The sequence below is a fragment of the Betta splendens genome, unplaced genomic scaffold (assembly GCF_900634795.4).
Source record: "Betta splendens unplaced genomic scaffold, fBetSpl5.4 scaffold_32, whole genome shotgun sequence".
NCBI classification, from domain to species: Eukaryota; Metazoa; Chordata; class Actinopteri; order Anabantiformes; family Osphronemidae; genus Betta; species Betta splendens.
Window position 1 is genome coordinate 1 of NW_026577851.1, and position 18406 is coordinate 18406.

At 44.9% G+C, this 18406-nt stretch overlaps 1 protein-coding gene across 2 annotated transcripts; it reads right to left on the bottom strand.

The window, feature by feature from the left end:
- Nucleotides 1–2694: 2694 nt before the first annotated feature.
- On the bottom strand, nucleotides 2695–11816 carry LOC114850901 (butyrophilin-like protein 1). Of its 2 annotated transcripts, XM_029142478.3 has the most exons (6): nucleotides 11542–11816; nucleotides 10509–10838; nucleotides 9943–9978; nucleotides 9294–9572; nucleotides 5213–5341; nucleotides 2695–4601 (listed from the first exon to the last, which is right to left on the bottom strand). In XM_029142478.3, the coding sequence occupies exons 1-6, from the start codon at nucleotides 11621–11623 to the stop codon at nucleotides 4534–4536; spliced, it is 924 nt and encodes a 307-aa protein (XP_028998311.1). In that variant the 5' UTR covers nucleotides 11624–11816; the 3' UTR covers nucleotides 2695–4533. The 2 variants fall into 2 exon arrangements, with proteins under 2 accessions (XP_028998311.1, XP_028998313.1); XM_029142480.3 differs by lacking the exon at nucleotides 9943–9978 and having other exon boundaries at nucleotides 11542–11805.
- Nucleotides 11817–18406: the final 6590 nt, after the last annotated feature.

Sequence of the window (18406 nt, forward strand, 5' to 3'; positions counted from 1 at the left end):
TCTCTCTCCCTTTCTCTCCCTCTCTCTCTCTCCCTCTCTCTCTCTCTCTCTCCCTCCCTCCCTCCCTCTCTCTCTCTTTCTCTATTCTTTCCTCTCTCTCTCTCTCTCTCTCTCTCTCTCTCTCTCTCTCTCTCCCTCCAGTCTCCCCTGCATCCCATACCTGCCTCGCCCACCAGTCCACAGTCCATCCTGGATGGTAGCAGCTCCACGCTGTCGGGCAGCGCCAGCTCTGGCGTCTCCTCGCTGAGTGACAGTAACTTCAGTGGCCTCCCCTCCTCCTCCGACCCCCCAGCGGACACGCTGGAGTCGCTCCCCAGCAGCCAGGCCTGCACCACAGACCAGGAGGACCTGGACTCTCCCTACCAGCCCGTGCGCTACAGCGCGTCTGAGCCCGACGTCCTGGACGGAGCCACGCCTCCTCCGTCCCGCAGCCACTCGGCTCCGGGAGGCGTCGCCCCGGCGCAGGCGGGGGGACAAATCCAGCCCCCGGCTCCGGGTGCGGCCTCCGCTGGGGCTCAGCAGCAGCACTCGCTGCCTCCAGCCCAGCACCACTTCTACCAGCACCACTTCCTCCCCCACTACCTTCCCCACCACCCGCCGCTCTACCCCCTCCACCCGCCTCCCCCGGCTCTGCCCCCCAAGCCCTACCTCAGAGAGGGCTGCATCCCTGAGGAGGACCCCCTCCACCCCCCCCCGGCACCTCCCGCTCCGCGGCCAATGCCTCGGAGGATCTCCCAGCCCATAATCACAGCCACTAAGGACGAGCAGGCTAAGGTGGCCTGGGAGCACGGCATCGGGGAGGAGCGAGACGCCTGAGGACACGGGAGCAAAGAGCTGCTGCTGTCAGAGATAGAAGTCTAAAGGTGAAGCTGTGACTCCACCCAGAACTGGAGCTCCTCCCACTAACGAACGGTGTAGTCGCTATCACTGTCTAAATGAAGAGCAGCTCAGGTTTTAACAGACTGGATCCTGTGGTTCTGGTTCTGCTGATATTAATCTGTAGATGATGATGTCAGGAGGTTTCCAACATTCATTTCCCACAGATTTAATGAAGGATGAACGTCCAGCATGTGAGTCACCTGTCAACAGTGATCAGCTGCTGGTTTTCATCTTCAAACTGGAAGCACTGGAACCACTTTAAAACAAGCAGCACTTTAATACATGACACTCAATAACTGAATATTTTTATAAAGGAGAGAAACTGAGTTTAGGATTATTTAAATATTGCACAAACGTGAAGCAATGATCAAATTCAAATCGACTAATGAGACCTGAGCTGAACCAGAACAAGCAACAGAACCTCAGAACTCTGCTGCAGCGTTTTATGCAAACACAAGAGTCAGACTAAAACCAGTTGAAAAGCAACAACTGAGAGTATTTATATTTTCCCATGTAGATAAATGTGATTTATATATAATCTATAACTTTAGTTTGAAGGTGAAACATAGAAATATGCAAGTTTGTGGCTCCAGTAGTTGCTGGACCTGGTTCTGACCCGTTTATTTCTGCTTGTGAAGCTAAAGGGACATTTTTCAGTCATCAAACTGTTGTTTATACGGGATATTAAACACAAACCACCTTTTGGTAACTGGACGTTTTTAATCAGCTCGTTTTTTGACCGACGTCTTTATAGGAAGTAAAATCACTGGATGCCATCGATGCACTGAAGAAACACACTTTTCTACTTTGTCCCTTTTCACTGTCAAACCTTTTACGTGGAGCCTCCAGCTCAGACTTCATCACTATCATCTGTATGAGCTCTCTGTGAATGACTCACCTGCTTCAGACGTTCAGCGTCGCACGTTGCACCTGACGACGAGCGACTCATTGTAAACACGTGTTAATAAAGCGTCAGCTGGAACATAAACATCCAGAACATCTGCCTTCAGTGAAGGAGATGAATGAGGAGTAACCAGCAGTAAAAACTAAAGCTTCACTGGAGCAGGTTTTAATCAGTGACGTCAGATTAAATGTAGTGAAGCAGGAAACAGTGTTTGTTGTGAACTGACTGATGTTGTGTTGCATGATGAAGCTCAACATTAGTGTTACAGCAGCTGATGTTTGAGCTGTTCTAGGTTTGTGGTTTGATGTTGTGGTCAGGACACAAACGGCTGAAACTAGTCCCAGAAACATTTACTCACATTAATTTAATGTTGCTCAGTGTTACTATCAGTAATAAACTCATCAATAATAAATCAAATTAAAATAATAATAATTCTGTTTCTGCTTCACTAACACCAATGAACTCCACAGGACCTCATCCTGTGAAGGTCAAAGGTCGTCTGTCTCCCAGTTCTTCCTTCCTCCTTAGTAAGAAACTTCAGTATCTGGGTTCTGATCAAAGCGGTACCATAACCTGCACCGGTCCAGAGCTGCCATGACGTTCAGGCTGCGGCTGCGAAGCTGAAGCGTCTGAACAGTTGCTTCAGAAACAGGGATGAAGTGTTTCTGATGTGAAACCGTTTCTAAATCTCAGCGTTTAATGAGATCATTCAGATCAGCTGACGGACGTTTCTTATTCCTAATATTTGTGTATTTTGCATCTGTGACCTTCAGAGACTGCGTCTGTGTTCCCTGTATATAACCTTGTGTTAGCATGATGTGAACGTGACGTGTACGACTGTAGGTGTAAATACTCACATTTTCCTACTCACTAAACAAATCGCTGTCATGCATCATAAATAATGACCAACATTAAAGTATAAACTTTTACTGACTGTTTGTTTCACTACATGTAGTTTTACATTTACAGTATATTACTGCATCATACATTAAAATGTTATTGGACCATTGTGCATTCAGAATGAACAGCATCATCATTATAAACATTAGTAACAATAAACCGGAGAAGAGTTACTAAACCCTGTTGTTTGAAAATTAAAGTATCAATTAATGTAATAATTATCTGTCTGCATAATAAATGCTTTGACTTTTAATACTTTAAAAATAGATCGTTGTCATTGTACAAGTACAGTGAAGTTAGGGGTTCACCCAGCAACAGCTCACAGTAAAGAAAGCTTTATATAAAATATAGAATAAATAAAAGAAAAGACAGATACCCGCATCTTGAACAGATTCAGTAACAAAATGAGAGTGGAGTGTGCAGGTCCATGTTAAGGACATTCTATGACTCTGTGGTTGTTTCTGTCATCCACTACGCTGTGTTTTTCCCTGTGTACGCAGGAAAAGACTCCACAAGCTGGTGAGGAGGTTCTGTCCTGGGATGTCCACTGGACTCCGTGGAGGAGGTGGGTGAGAGGAGGACGAATCAACCATAGAGAAAAATGTGCCCTTTTAATGTTTGCAGTTTTCATATGTTGTGTCTCACATTTTTTACAATAACATCACAGAGCAGAAATAACAAATCACACAATCACCATATTCATTCAAGATTAAAAAAATGCTATTAACCAGAGAGGAAAAGTGTTTTGCCTTATGTTTGCTCTCAACACAGACAGAAAACAATGGAACCAGCAACAAAAATACAGAAAAACATCCAACAGACAACACAGATCATAAACAGAATATGAAGAGTGATGAAAACAGGTAAATAGAAATGGGTCATTTTTGTTCAGGTTGTCCTGGAATGTGGATATTGACTCATTAAATACTGACCAACTACAGTCTCTTTTTAAACAAGAAACAGATGGCCGTGAATGAATAAATAAAGAGAATGGCTTTCTTAAGAAAAAGTATTAGAGTTACGACATAAGAGGAGCAGTCAACTTTGACCTACAGGTTTAGGCTTAAAGGCATTGTTTAATGCAAGACATTACACATATCATACACAGTAAAAAACATTCAATAATTCAAAAAAAAGTTTTTTTTTAAAAAAGGAGCAATGAGAAAAATATCTTTTATAAAATATATTACAGTATTTACAGTACAATATTTTCTTTACTACAAAATAACAAACATCAGACTGACAGCTATTAACAAAGCACCAGCATAACTCCCCCATACATATATACAGAAATTACAAGAAATTAAAACCCTTCTGAATGAAGCATAGGGAAGCTGGACATAAGTTACTACACATAAATCTAGCTGGGAGAACTCCTTTCATACTTGTGAACGCAGAGGGGAGGGGTTTAACCTGAACAGGTCACAGACAGTACACACACACCTACAGACACTCTCCAAGTAACTTGACTACATATTTGGACTGTGGGAGGAAGGACAGACTGATGTGTAGTGTTTGACACAAATACACAGACGGGACTCGATTTAAAAAGGTCAGAAGCAGGGTGTTGGGCATTATCATTGATTAGAGATTGTCTTCAGTACCTCTATCTGCTCAAACTAGTATATATAATCCCTCACTCACTGAAATACTAGGAAGTGCTCTGAAATGTGACTCTATTTGACAGCATTAGGAGGCCTGGTCTTGTGATGCCTGGCAGAAAGACACGTCACACTAGCTCCCCGGGCGCCGCACCGTGGCCGCCCACTCGACCCCACTCAACATGGGTTGAATCTATGACCGTTTAATAAGTTAAAACGTACGCATACAAACACACACACATAAACCTATTACACAGGTCCTGAAGCGAGAGGCTCTAAGGTGCCACAATTAGAACGGCTCTTCTGTCGCTGATCATCTGAAATACAGAGGAAACAGATAAGTGGAGATCACAAACAAGACTAAACCACTGGATTTGACTTGTGTCTGTGAAATCACTGTGGCTGTAACACAAAGATGAGAATCATATAGTGAAACTCACTACACTTAAACAAAAACTGAAACAGTCCAAGAAGAATCAGGATTCATCTGCTGGCAAAAGATTAACACTCAGTGTTTTAATTATTGACCCACTGATTAAACAGACAGGTTTGATGAATTTTTAAAAACCTCATGTATTCGATTACAAACACTGACTTTACTATGAACCAGAAGAATAAGACTCACGTATTCACGTATTCGAGGTTTGAATATTTCCCATTAGTTTTCTTATTCTTCTTTCTCCTAAAGCAGGGGTCAACCCCTAATGAAAATAACCCCTAGAATTCCTAACAAAGGCATTCTATTCTTGGTTCAAAGCAAAGAACCAAGTTAATTAGTTGAATAATTTCAGCTGTAAAGCAGATGTTACACAAAATAATCAAATTTATTAAAATAAATAGATGATAAACACCGGGAAACTTGTTTACTTAGAGAAAAGTGTACAATGTGTGAACACTGAACATGTTACCATGTGGTTTGTAGACTCACCTTTCTTCCAGACATATTTCCTGCCTATGAAGAGAACAACACCTGCAGCTATTGCAGTCAGAAGTCCAGCACAAAATCCAGCCATGAATCCAGGAACCGTGATGATGGGCTTGTCATCAAACAGTTTCTCTGAAACACAAAAACAATGTGACAATCAAATGTGAACTTTGAATTGAATTGAAACATTGTTGGAATTTATTTTGCTGATCTGCTGTAAATTTGTTAGCTGTGCTATAGCTTTGAAGTTTCCTCCTTTCTGTTCTGCAAGAAATAGGGAGTACTGGTGTGTAGCATCCTTATCTGATGAGCCCAAAGCTTTGTGCAATAAATATTATACAGTACGTGGGAAATATTTCCCACGTACTGTGTGACTATGCACCTCCCAGAATGCAATACATATTAGGAGCTGAATCCTTGTCTTCTCTTCAATGAGAGGAAGTTGCCATTGTTGTAAACTGCTCACCCCTTGCAAGTAAATTCCTGAAGAAGGTCTCAACTGATTGTGTCTGCTTTATTTAAGATAATTTATAAGACAAGATAAGACAACTTCCCTAACACTAAGAACATTTCACGTGTCTGCGCTTCAGGTAAACAGTTTTTTTTTTTTTTCTCCGGCGCCGGTCGAGCTGGCTGCTGGTCACAACAGCTCCTGTCCTCTTACTTCTATTTATTACTTTCTTCACTTATTTAAGTTTACCTTTCTAGTGTGTTGTTAGTAACATTAGTGTACACAACCTGTACACAGCTTTTTTTTATAGTTTTTCTAAGTTTGGCGCAGTACAAACGCTGTTTTAAAGCTACGATGTGCGTCGGGGTCAGAGCGCGCATTGTTTACACCGCGGAGCAGCTGATCGCGCTGCGCAGCGCCGTAGTTCTGCCCAGAGACAGACACGAGATCACCGCTGAGCTGCTGGTGAAGTCCCGACGTGGGCGTCGCGCTGGAAAACTACGACGGGAGAAAACGAGACGCTTCAGGCCCGCTGTCCCCTCCGTTATCATGGGGAACGTGAGATCTCTCGCCAACAAGATCGACGAGCTCGCGGCGCTCACACGGTACCAGCCGGAGTACAGAACGAGCAGCGTCCTGCTGTTCACGGAGACCTGGCTGACGTCACTCATCCCGGACTCGACCGTTGCACTGGACAATTTTCATCTGCTACGTGCGGACAGAACGGAGAACAGCGGTAAGAGGAAGGGAGGGGGTCTGGCTGTGTTTGTGAACATCAGGTGGTGTATGCCACGACATTGCACTGTCAAAATGAAGCCGTGTAACAGAGACATTGAGCTGTTAGCGGTGGGCATGAGGCCATTCTACCTGCCACGGGAGTTCACACACGTTATAATAATTGCTGTGTACGTCCCACCCTCCGCTAACGCTGACACAGCTTCCGAGACCCTGCTCTCAGTCACCAGCAGGCTGCAAACACAGCACCCACAGGCCCTCTTCCTGATCTCTGGGGACTTTAACCATGCACCTCCTTCAGCTGCTCTGCCTACATACACCCAGTATGTGACCTGCCCCACCAGAGACAATAAAACACTGGACTTATTCTATGCCAACACCAAAGAGGCCTACGCTGCATCCTCCCTCCCACCGCTGGGCAGAGCTGACCACAACATCCTGCATCTCCTGCCTGTGTATAAACCTGTTGTACACAGGCAGCCGGTGGTGCCCCGCACAGTGAAGAGGTGGACAGCTGAGAGTGAGGAGGCTCTCAGGGACTGTTTTAAACACCACTGTGTGGACGGAGCTCTGCGACCCACATGGGGAGGACATTAACGCAATAACAGACTGTGTAACGGATTACATAAACTTCTGCTGTGAAAACACCGTTCCCACCAGGCGGGTTCGGTGTTTCACCAACAACAAGCCGTGGGTCACCCCTGATATTAAAGCTCTGCTAAAGGAGAAGAAGAGAGCATTTAAATCAGGGGACGGGGAGGAGCTGAGGAGGGTGCAGAAGGAGCTGAGGAGGAAAATCTGTGAGGGGAAGTCCAGCTACAGGAGGAAGATGGAGGAGCAGCTGCAGCAGAACAATGTGAGTGAGGTGTGGAGGAGCCTGAAAACCATCTCAGGCTTCAAAGCTCCACACCCACAGGCTGAGGGGGACCTGAGCTGGGTCAGCGAGCTGAACTCACACTTTAATAGGTTTGACCAAGCACCCACTCACACCTCCCAGCAGCTGCCTCCGAACCTTTTGTCACCTCATACCACTGGATTACCACCCCCCACAGCCCTTCACACCTTTACGCAAAGCCCCCTACCCTCAGCCCTGACGACTGGTGACTCATCCCAACCACACCCCCTCACTTCACACCACACTGAGTCACTTCCTCAACCCCTCACTTCACACCACACTAAGACACTCCCTCCACCCCTATCCTTCTCCAGCACCCAGGTGAAAAGTGAGCTCAGGAAGATCAAGGCCAGGAAAGCAGCTGGACCAGACGGCATCAGCTCCAGACTCCTTAAGTCCTGTGCAGGCGAACTGTGTGGAGTTATGGAGCATGTCTTCAACCTGAGCCTCAAGCTGAGGGTGGTACCACAGCTCTGGAAGACCTCCTGCGTGGTACCAGTGCCCAAGACACCGCACGCCAAAGACCCCAGCAGCTTCAGACCAGTGGCTCTGACATCACACCTGATGAAGACACTGGAGAGAGTGGTCCTGGGTCACCTCCGCTCTGCAGTGGGAACCTACCTGGACCCGCTGCAGTCCATCTACCGACACGGCATAGGAGTAGACGACGCTGTCATCTTCCTCCTACATCGAGCCCTTTCTCACCTAGAGAAGCCCGGCAGCACTGTGAGGATCATGGTCTTTGACTTCTCCAGTGCCTTCAACACCATCCAGCCGGTGCTTCTGAAACACAAACTGGAGGAGGCTGGTGTGGACCTTCATCTGACGGAGTGGATTATGGACTATCTCACAAACAGGCCTCAGTTTGTGAGAGCCAGGGACTGTGTGTCTGACACTCTGACCTGCAATGTGGGGGCCCCACAGGGGACTGTACTGGGCCCCTTCCTTTTCACCCTCTACACGTCAGACTTCAGACACAACACGGACAGCTGTGTTCTGCAGAAGTTCTCTGATGACTCTGTGATTGTCGGACTGGTCACCGATGATGACGATGCAGAGTACAGAGGACTCACTCAGAACTTTGTGGACTGGTGCCAGCGGAACCACCTCCTGATCAATGCAGGGAAAACGAAGGAGATGGTGGTGGATTTCCGCAGACAGCAGCCTGCTCTCATCCCACCGATGCACATCCAGGGAAGGGACATTGAGAGAGTGGACTCTTACAAGTACCTGGGTGTGCATCTGAACAATAAACTGGACTGGACTCATAACACGGATGCACTGTACAGGAAGGGTCAGAGCAGACTCTACCTGCTGAGGCGACTGCGGTCTTTTGGAGTGAGAGGGCCACTCCTGAAGACCTTCTATGACTCTGTGGTGGCATCAGCCATCCTGTACGGTGTGGTCTGCTGGGGCAGCAGCATCACAGCGAGGGACAGGAAGAGACTGGACAGGATCATCAAGAAGTCCAGCTCTGTCCTGGGCTGCACTCTGGACACGGTGCAGGAGGTGGGTGAGAGAAGGGTCCTGGCTAAACTGACATCCATCCTGGACCAGGACTCTCACCCACTGGAGGACTCACTGTCTGCTCTGGAGAGCAGCTTCAGTAGCAGACTGATCCACCCTCGCTGTGTGAAGGAGAGATATCGTAGATCCTTCCTACCTGCTGCTGTCAGACTGTACAATCAGAACTGTTGACCACATCCCACCACAGTCACTCACCCACTGCATCAGTGGTTTATATAGCAACCTGCTCTGCACAATATTTGTGTAAATCTGTGAACAATCATGTATATTGTTACCGGTACAAATCTTATACCCATTACTGTGCAATAACCCTGCAATGACCTCATGCTCACTCTAACTGTACTGTACTGCTTTGCACTGTGCCAACACAAACACACAAACTGTTCAGTACCTATATTCTCGCTCATCTGTACTGCTGTTGTGAGAAGTAATTTCCCCACTTCGGGACTATTAAAGGTTTTCTTATTCTTTCTCACCTGGTACGGTGATGCTTTTATTAACAATGTGGCCGATCTCATCCTGTTTGACTTCACAGTAGAAACAGTTGCTGGTCGTCTTGGTCACAGTCGTTTGGAGAATGACATTGTAGTGGTCTCTTCGCTTTGAGACCTGTGGCTCCTCAGCAGGAAGGAGGTTTCCTCCACAATCCTTCCACTGTAGCTTTGGCTCTGGAGACGCACAATGAACCACACACTGCAGCAGAACGCCTGCCTCTGTCACGTCAGCTATCAAGACAGTAGGGTTTGGTGCTGCAACTGGAAACAACAATAAAGCAGGTGAATTTAGCCCTGGGATATTTCTGTTCATCCAGTCTGTTACTGAAAATGTGCTGCACAGTGTTTAAACTAACACAACTACACAACTCTGTAACTACACAGAGAAGGTTTTTCTATTTAGCCTCATGTTTTTTAGACTCTAACCTGAGAGTGACTCACATCATTCTACCCTAAGACCAGTGAGAAGTAATCTGATGGTGATGATGTCACTGATCATTTTTAGCAAATGTGTTATAATAAAAATTGTCTAAAATCGCGATGAACTAAATAAAAAACATTTAGTCTTTAACTTTAAATTAGGTTATAGTGATCCTGCTGAAGGTTCAGACTAAGTGACATCATCACTCACCTAAGATTTCTTCTGACCGGTCCATGAATACAAGGTCTAAAAAGCAGAAGTAAAAAAATAATAAAATTAAGTGTTGTTCGGGTGACACAAACCAGAGCTTAGTCAATGGATTACATGCAGGTGACTATGACATCAACATTGGAGATGTTTTTAAAAAAAATAATGAAAATATTTCCAATGTTTTCTTGCACATCATGAAGCATAAAACAATAAAGAAATAAAGGTAACTGTGATTTGGACACAACCAACCCACAGGCAGCACATGGAGCACAGTTAAGCCACAAAACACCATCAGCAGAAGTTTAGAAAAATCAGATGAGTCAGTTAACACAGACAGAAGATCCTGTAAGACAGCTAGTGGAGGACAACAACCAGGTAGAACAGAATAGAAGTTGATGAATGTGCTGCAGCTGTCAAAAAGCTGAGGGTTCTACTCTATGTCTACTAGTAGTAAGCTTTACCTAATCCTACTGTTAAAAACCTTTTGACACCCAAAACATTTAGTCAGAGCTGCTCGAACATCAAATCTGGAGATAATGGCAAAATATATGTCTGAATCTACTCACCTACAACAAGGCGGATGTAATAAGTCTCTCCTGGGTTCGTACGTGGGAAAACACAGGTGTAGTTTCCGCTGTCATCTTGTTTTGTGTTAGTGATGGTGATGGAGGCATTGCCAAACTCCAGCTGCTCTGAGAAATGGGACACTCGACCTTTGAACTGCTCATCTTGACCCAAATGACCATTTTGGTAGACAACACCAGCGTTGTACATGAACACCTCCTTCTGACCATCCTTCTTCCAGTCAAATAGTCCTCGTACAATGTTCTCCTTGCTGCTGATGGAGCAGGGTAAGATGGCGTCTTCTCCCTCTTTAACAACCACGGTCACGACGTCTGGTCATGAAAAACAAAATACATCTTTATGTAAATAAGAGGCAGAATAAATAATAAAAACTCGCCTTTGTTTTAGTTGTCTTAACGTCTATATCTCTATCACAAGCCAAAATGTTCATTTATAAAGATCATTATGGGCCCTTGAAAAGAGAGGAACATGCGAGAAATATATTTACAATTTGGTTGCATCTGAGATAATTAAGATGAAAACCTTATCATGTGAAAAGGGTTCATCTTAAACTGGTATGTTATGTTTAGTATATTGAGCCCATCCTAAAAAACACTTAAATTTTGTTCCGTGAACACTGGGTCTTCAGAGGGAAAGTTCCGTGGCTTTGCACAAAGATCGTAAAGGTGTGTGATGGTTTACTGTTCCACTTGGTTTGTGATTCCCTTTAGTTTGTGTCTCCCTCATCTCTCGCAGTCAACTCCCACAGCTTCGTCCTCATAGATGCTGCTGCCTCCCATCACAGCTGTCACTAGGCCCAGTCAACCCAGCTCAAATAGCATAAAACTAAGTACTTTTCTACTGTACACGTGTCCGCTGTATAAATACAACCCTCGTATTAGTAAATGCTCCTACACGTTAGCATTGCTAACATAACATTGCTAAAGCTAGCGTTAGCTAGCTAAAGGGACCAAAGCTAGTTAGCTAGCTTAAACGGTTAGAGCACAGAAATGTAACACACGTTTACTTTCTTACCAGTTCGACGTCCATTTGTTTTTCCAGCAAACCACAAACAGAAAAACACATTGAGCCAAAAGTTAAATCCAAGATGCAACATGTTGAGAGCTGCTATCGAAATTAGCTTCAACTAAACAGTCACAATTTGATGACGTTTTACTTTCTTTTTCTTGTTTTTTGTTTGAGCGGTTTACGTTCGACTGTTTGTGCATTACCGCCACCTTAGGTTGAACTGTGGAATGACTGTTACTTGTTGGACTCTCCAGTATTTTTTATAATGAGGAGCCTGATGAGTTTAATCATTGCAGCCTCCTTTCACTGCCCTGAGTATTTAATGTGTTCAGAAACATTAGCAGCTCCTCCAGTTCTAAAACTGGCAGACCTCGTTCATAAACATAATTCTACATATTACACTGTCCATTTATGTTTCTATATTATGCACATCTGTATTCATCTGATTAACTGGGAGACACAGATGTTAAGATGAGAGAACAGGTTTAAACATACTGTCACCAGCTCAATAGAAGAAGTACGACCTCCTTGTGTTTAACCTGCACCCGACAAGACTCCTGCAGCAGACTGCACACACACACACACACACACACACATATACATATACACACTCCCTTCTCACCCTCCGCGGGTGGTCTCATCCACTTTCCAAGCTCGGGTCCTCTACCAGAGGCCAGGGAGCTTGAGGGTTCTGCGCAGTATCCTTGCTGTTCCTAGGACTGCACTTTTCTGGACTGAGATTTCGGATGTTTTTCCAGGGATCTGTCGTAGCCATTCCTCCAATTTGGGGGTCACTGCCCCCAGTGCTCCAATCACCACAGGCACCACTGTGGCCTTCACCTTCCAAGCCTTCTCCAGTTCTTCTCTGAGCCCTTGGTATTTCTCTAGTTTCTCATGTTCCTTTTTCCTGATGTTGCCATCGCTTGGTATTGCCACATCCACCACTACGGCTTTCCTCTGCTCTTTATCCACCACCACAATGTCTGGTTGGTTCGCCATTACCATTCTGTCAGTCTGGATCTGGAAGTCCCACAGGATCTTGGCTCGCTCGTTCTCTACCACCTTGGGAGGTGTTTCCCACTTTGATCTTGGGGTTTCCAGTCCATACTCCGCGCAGATGTTCCTGTATACTATGCCAGCCACTTGGTTATGGCGTTCCATGTATGCTTTGCCTGCCAGCATCTTACACCCTGCAGTTATGTGCTGGACCGTCTCTGGGGCCTCTTTGCACAGTCTACACCTTGGGTCTTGTCTGGTGTGGTAGATCTGGGCCTCTATGGCTCTGGTGCTCAGGGCCTGCTCCTGTGCAGCCAGGATGAGTGCCTCTGTGCTGTCCTTCAGCCCAGCCCTTTCAAGCCATTGGTAGGATTTGTTGAGATCAGCCACTTCAGTTATGTTCTGGTGGTACATCCCGTGTAAGGGCTTGTCCTCCCATGATGGTCCCTCATCCAGCATCTCATCCTCTGTTCTCCACTGCCTGAGGCATTCGCTCAGCACGTCATCTGTCGGGGCCTTATCCTTGATGTACTTATGGATCTTGGATGTTTCAGCTTGGATGCCGCATTCCTTGTTGCCTGTTCAAGGTTGCCGTTTGCCTGTGGTATTCCAAGGTACTTGTAGCTGTCCTCAATGTCTGCTTTTGTTCTTTCTGGGAGTGAGACCCTTCTGTGTGGATAACCTTGCTTCTCTTTGTCACCATCCTCCCACATTTCTCGAATCCGAATGACATCCCAATGTCCGAGCTGTAGATCCTGGTGGTGTGGATCAGCGAAGTCGATGTCTCGCTCACTCTTGGCGTACAGCTTGATGTCATCCATGTAGAGGAGGTGACTTATGGTGGCCCCGTTCCGGAGTCGGTATCCATAGCCAGTCTTGTTTATTATTTGGCTGAGGGGGTTCAGACCTATGCAGAACAGCAGTGGGGACAGTGCATCTCCTTGGTATATGCCACATTTGATGGATACTTGGGCAAGTGGCTTCCCATTGGCTTCAAGGGTGGTTCTCCACAACCTCATCGAGTTTGCAATGAAGGCCCTCAGAGTTCTGTTGATGTTGTACAGCTCCAAGCATTCAGTGATCCATGTGTGTGGCATTGAGTCATAGGCTTTCTTGTAGTCGATCCAGGCTGTGCACAGGTTGGTGTGTCGCATTCTGCAGTCTTGGGCGACTGTTCTGTCTACCAGGAGTTGGTGTTTGGCTCCTCTGGTATCCTTACTAATGCCCTTCTGTGCTTTGCTCATGTATTGACCCATGTGCCCACTTATCTTAGCTGCGATGATGCCTGACATGAGCTTCCATGTTGTGGAGAGGCAGGTTATTGGCCGGTAGTTGGATGGGACTGCACCCTTTGAGGGATCCTTCATTATCAGGATCGTTCGCCCTTTGGTTAGCCATTCAGGGTGAGTCCCATCCCTTAGCAGCTGGTTCATTTGTGCTGCCAGGCGCTCATGGATTGCAGTGAGCTTCTTTAGCCAGTAGGTGTGGATCATGTCAGGGCCAGGTGCTGCCCAGTTTTTCATACCTCAGACTCTTTGTTGGCTGTTTGCTACTGTGATAGTCACTGGATTCTGTTCAGGGAGGTTGCTGTGGTCTTCCCTCAGATCCACCAGCCACTGTGCATCACTGTTGTGTGATGCCTCCCTCTCCCATATCTCTTTCCAGTACTGTTCAGTTTCCAGCCTTGGTGGGTCTGCTCTGTTGTTATTACCCTGCCATTGAGAGTACACTTTCGCAGGTTGTGTTGTGAACAGCCGGTTTATTCGTCTGGCTTCGTTATCTCTGGTGTATCTCTTTAGGCGGCTGGCCAAGGCTTGTAGCCTTTGCTTGGCAGTTTCGAGTGCTTCAGGTATGGGCATCTGGCTGTACCTCTTGGGCATCGGTCTTTTCATTGCACCTCTCTGGGCCTCTGTCATTTGGCTCACTTCCCTCCGAGCTGCCTTGATTTTTGCCTCCGACCTTCGTTTCCATGGTGGGTATTGTTTCGCATGGTTCCCATGGTTGCTCTTATAGCCAAGCACCTCTAGGATCACTGATGCTGAAGCGTATATCAGCTCATTGGTTTCTGTGATTGTTGTGGTAGGGATCGCTCTCAATGCTGCATTCACATCTTCCATGAGACTTTCTGATGGTACTTCACTTGGCCGTTGTAGTTGTCTTTGTGGTTGCCTGCTTAATCTCGCCATGATCTTATCTTTCAGGTGATGGCATGAAGATGGCATGTAGAGTCCATCCGTTCACCTTCTGCGTTGCACAAAGACATGGTCGTTGGAACCAAAGACCTCACATTTGGATTCTTTAGACCAAAGCACAGATTTCCACTGGTCTAATGTCCATTACTTGAGTTCTTTAGCCCAAACAAGTCTTGGCGGTTTCCTAGCAGATATTCTACCATGAAGGCCTGCCTCTAGAGATGTGTCTGCTGCTAGAATTCTGTCGCATTGACCTGGTCTCTAATCCGAGCTGCTGTTAACCTGTGATTTCTAAGGCTGGTGACTCAGATTAACTTGTCCTCCACAGCAGAGGTGACTCTTGGTCTTTCTTTCCTGGGGCTGTTCGCAAGTGAGACACTTTCTTTGCAGCGCTTCATGGTTTGTGACTGCACTTAAGGACAATTGGGAAACTCAAAGTTTTCCCAATTTGTTGGACTGACTGACCATTACTTCTTAAAGTAATGATGGCCACTCGTTTTTCTTACTTAGCTGCTTTTTTCTTGCCATAATACAAATTATAACAGTCTATTCAGTAGCACTATCAGATGTGTATCCACCTGACTTCTGCACAACACAACTGATGGTCCCAACCCCATTTATAAAGCAAGTAATCTCACTTATTAAACCTGAGAGGGCACACCTGTGAAGTGACAACCATTTCAGGTCATATTTTCAGTTGTTTCACACTTTTTTGTTATGTATTTAATTCTACACGTGTTAATTCCACCCGCTTCGGATGTTATCAGCCATAACGAATGGGCTGATCAGAACTTATCAGCGCATTCGTACGGGCCAGTAGGTGCCCGCTCTCCCTACTCGCGAACAGCTAGCAGCTACTGTAGCTAAGTTGCTATGTTCAGCAGCTTTAGAGGTTATTGTGGTTAGGGTTAGGGCTGGATAACGGGTGGGGGTTATCCAGCATCAAGTTACAGTTAGCTAACACAATACCGCTAGCTACTTGCTAAGTTATGCTCGCTAATAAATCAAAATCAAAAACTTTGATCCTCCCGTCGGAACAACAACCACTCAACAGCGCCCCCACTGACTCTGCTGGTTAAATCATCCGAGCCGTGATCAACCTTACGGATCATTGATAACGATCTACCGCACCTATTCACCGCTGCCAGCAGGTAGATGGGCACCTACCGGCTCATACGTATGGGCTGATAACCACTGATAATGACCATTGAATGGCGTGATAACGTCAGAAGCTGCTCGTTAATTCATAGTTGTAATGCCCTCAGTGTGAATCTACAATTTTTATAATCATTAAATAAAAGAAAACTCTTTGAAGTGATGTACCAATTTGAGGAAGTCATTTTATAAAAGGTCAAAGTTCAGCTATTGATATCAATTGAACCTCTGTGCAAGTTTATTTATGGATAACTCTAAAATATATTTATACAGTAAACGTATTTGATATTTACTGTGGTAGTAGTCGAGGTAGTACTTAGCAGAACTGTGAAGGAATGGTGATGTACCAATTTGAAGAAGTAATTTTATTCAAATCCAAGTTTTAGAATAGAGGTCAATTCCCTTTTTATATTTTCCATCAATTAATATTTTTTAAACATTTTTTTCACTGTAAATTCCAGGATTTCTTAACCTTGATTGATCCTTACGACATTATTCCTAATATCGCCTCAGTTGCTCATTAGAGTGAGCGTCTCCGCTCTTCCCGGTGATCGCAACACTGTTATCGTAACTATCGCACGAATCGCGCACCTCGAATATACGACTCATTTGACCGCGGTTCGGTAATCGTTCGAAAACAGCAAAATAATATCACTGACATAATCTTAACCGTAACATAACCTCTGCCTTTTTCGGGTTTCTCATCCTCTTCTTTTCTCCTTTTCCTTTCCTGGGCACCAGTCACGTTTTGACATGTTGTTGATCCATCAAAAATAACCTCCGTGTAGCAGGTATAGTCGGATTAATTTGAAGAGAGGGGAGGCGTTTTAGGCAGGTAGGCTATATTGTTGTTATTATTATTAGTACTACTAATCAGTAGGCTTTGCTGCTATGCAGTTAAATTAATGTGGCGGGCTTAATCTTTTCTGAATTCTAGTTTTAAGAACAGTGGATTAGTTTTTTCTTCCTCTATTTCTGCCGTCCCCTGCATGTACGGCGCCCGTAGCGTTTACCTACATTGTGCTGCCGCACACGCACCTCGAAGTCCTCATTACTGCTGTTCTAACAGGTGGAGACCCACTCTATCCACCAGGGGGCGCCGTTTGTACAGTAGTTTCTCTGGTTCAACCTGTTTGACGTTTGTCAACAGGAGTTGCTGCTGGAATAATAGGCATAAATCTAATTGTTTGTTTTGTACCTGATGATCGACCTGCTCATACGATGAAAGCAAACAGATAAGAGGTGAAGCAGCTGCAGGAACATTAGATGTGATCATTAAACAAAGTCAGAAACAAGAGGAAACTTTATCTGGACCCAATCTTCACTTTGTCAAACAGGAAACAAAAGTAAAATGTTCCACAAAACAACGTGTCCTGATAAAACGATGATGAAATCCTTCATTCATAAATGATTAACTGTGAAGCTGCAGGTTGTGACCACATTATAAATACTTGAAGAGCAGCTGCTCATCAAACATCTGTTTTTATGTTTAGACAAGATTCACAATCAGCTGCTTCCTATACTTTAATTTAATCTGGTAAGAAGTTGTGTAAAACTAAAGAGGAAATTCAGATGTTTACATCACGTTTAAACATGAACTAAAGAGCCGATGTCACAGGAATTGGAGTCAAACTAAATAAATACAGGTTAAAATGTTCTTCAGCTTTATGTTTGAACCGTCTCACATTAATGAACCTCAGGTTTTAGTTCTAGATGTTTCTTTGCTGCCTGAACACTGAGACCCTGATGACGTGTTCATGCTTCATGTTCTTGTTAACGAGCTTCAGGTTCCTGTTCAGGTTCATGTTCTTGTTAACGAGCTTCAGGTTCCTGGAACTTTCAGAGTTGCGGTAGTTTTATATCACACAGGCATAGGCTTCGTTTCTCTGCTTAGCAACAGGTTTGTGCTTTGACGGCAGATACCAACAGGAAACCCAACATTCACCACTGTTATTTCCACAACACAGTCAGAGTCTAACAGTTCAGAGATCAAGAATCTGCAGCCAAAGGTCTGAGAGGATGCAGAGAAATATTTAATGCTGTCAGAATAAAGTTCAGAGACATAAACTGGACGTCGTCGTCTTCAGGCCTTTGTCCTTCAGATGAAGATTGAACGCTGAAACTGGGCCTAATGTTGGTTCTTCTTCTATGTAGAGGCTGTTTGATTTCACCATGTGCAGCTCTGAGCATAAACATGTTGCTCTGTGTTTGCACAGTAATATTTAATGACATCATCTACAGCTTCTAAAAACAAATACATGTTATTGAACAACACACAAATAAAAAAACATCAACAACGAGTATAAGTCATTGTTGGACGTTTTAATATTTTATCAAACAAAATGTTTTAATTATTTTAGTTTTTCTTTAAGAAAGTTGGTAGAGTATTAGAGGGTTGGGGAGCAGAAGGTCGCATGATCAAACCCACATCAGAGCACCAAGTGTGTCCTTAAATAAGACCTTCACACTAACTCAATGCATGGCAGCCCACTGCTCCCCAGGGGATGGGTTAAATGCAGAAGACCAAT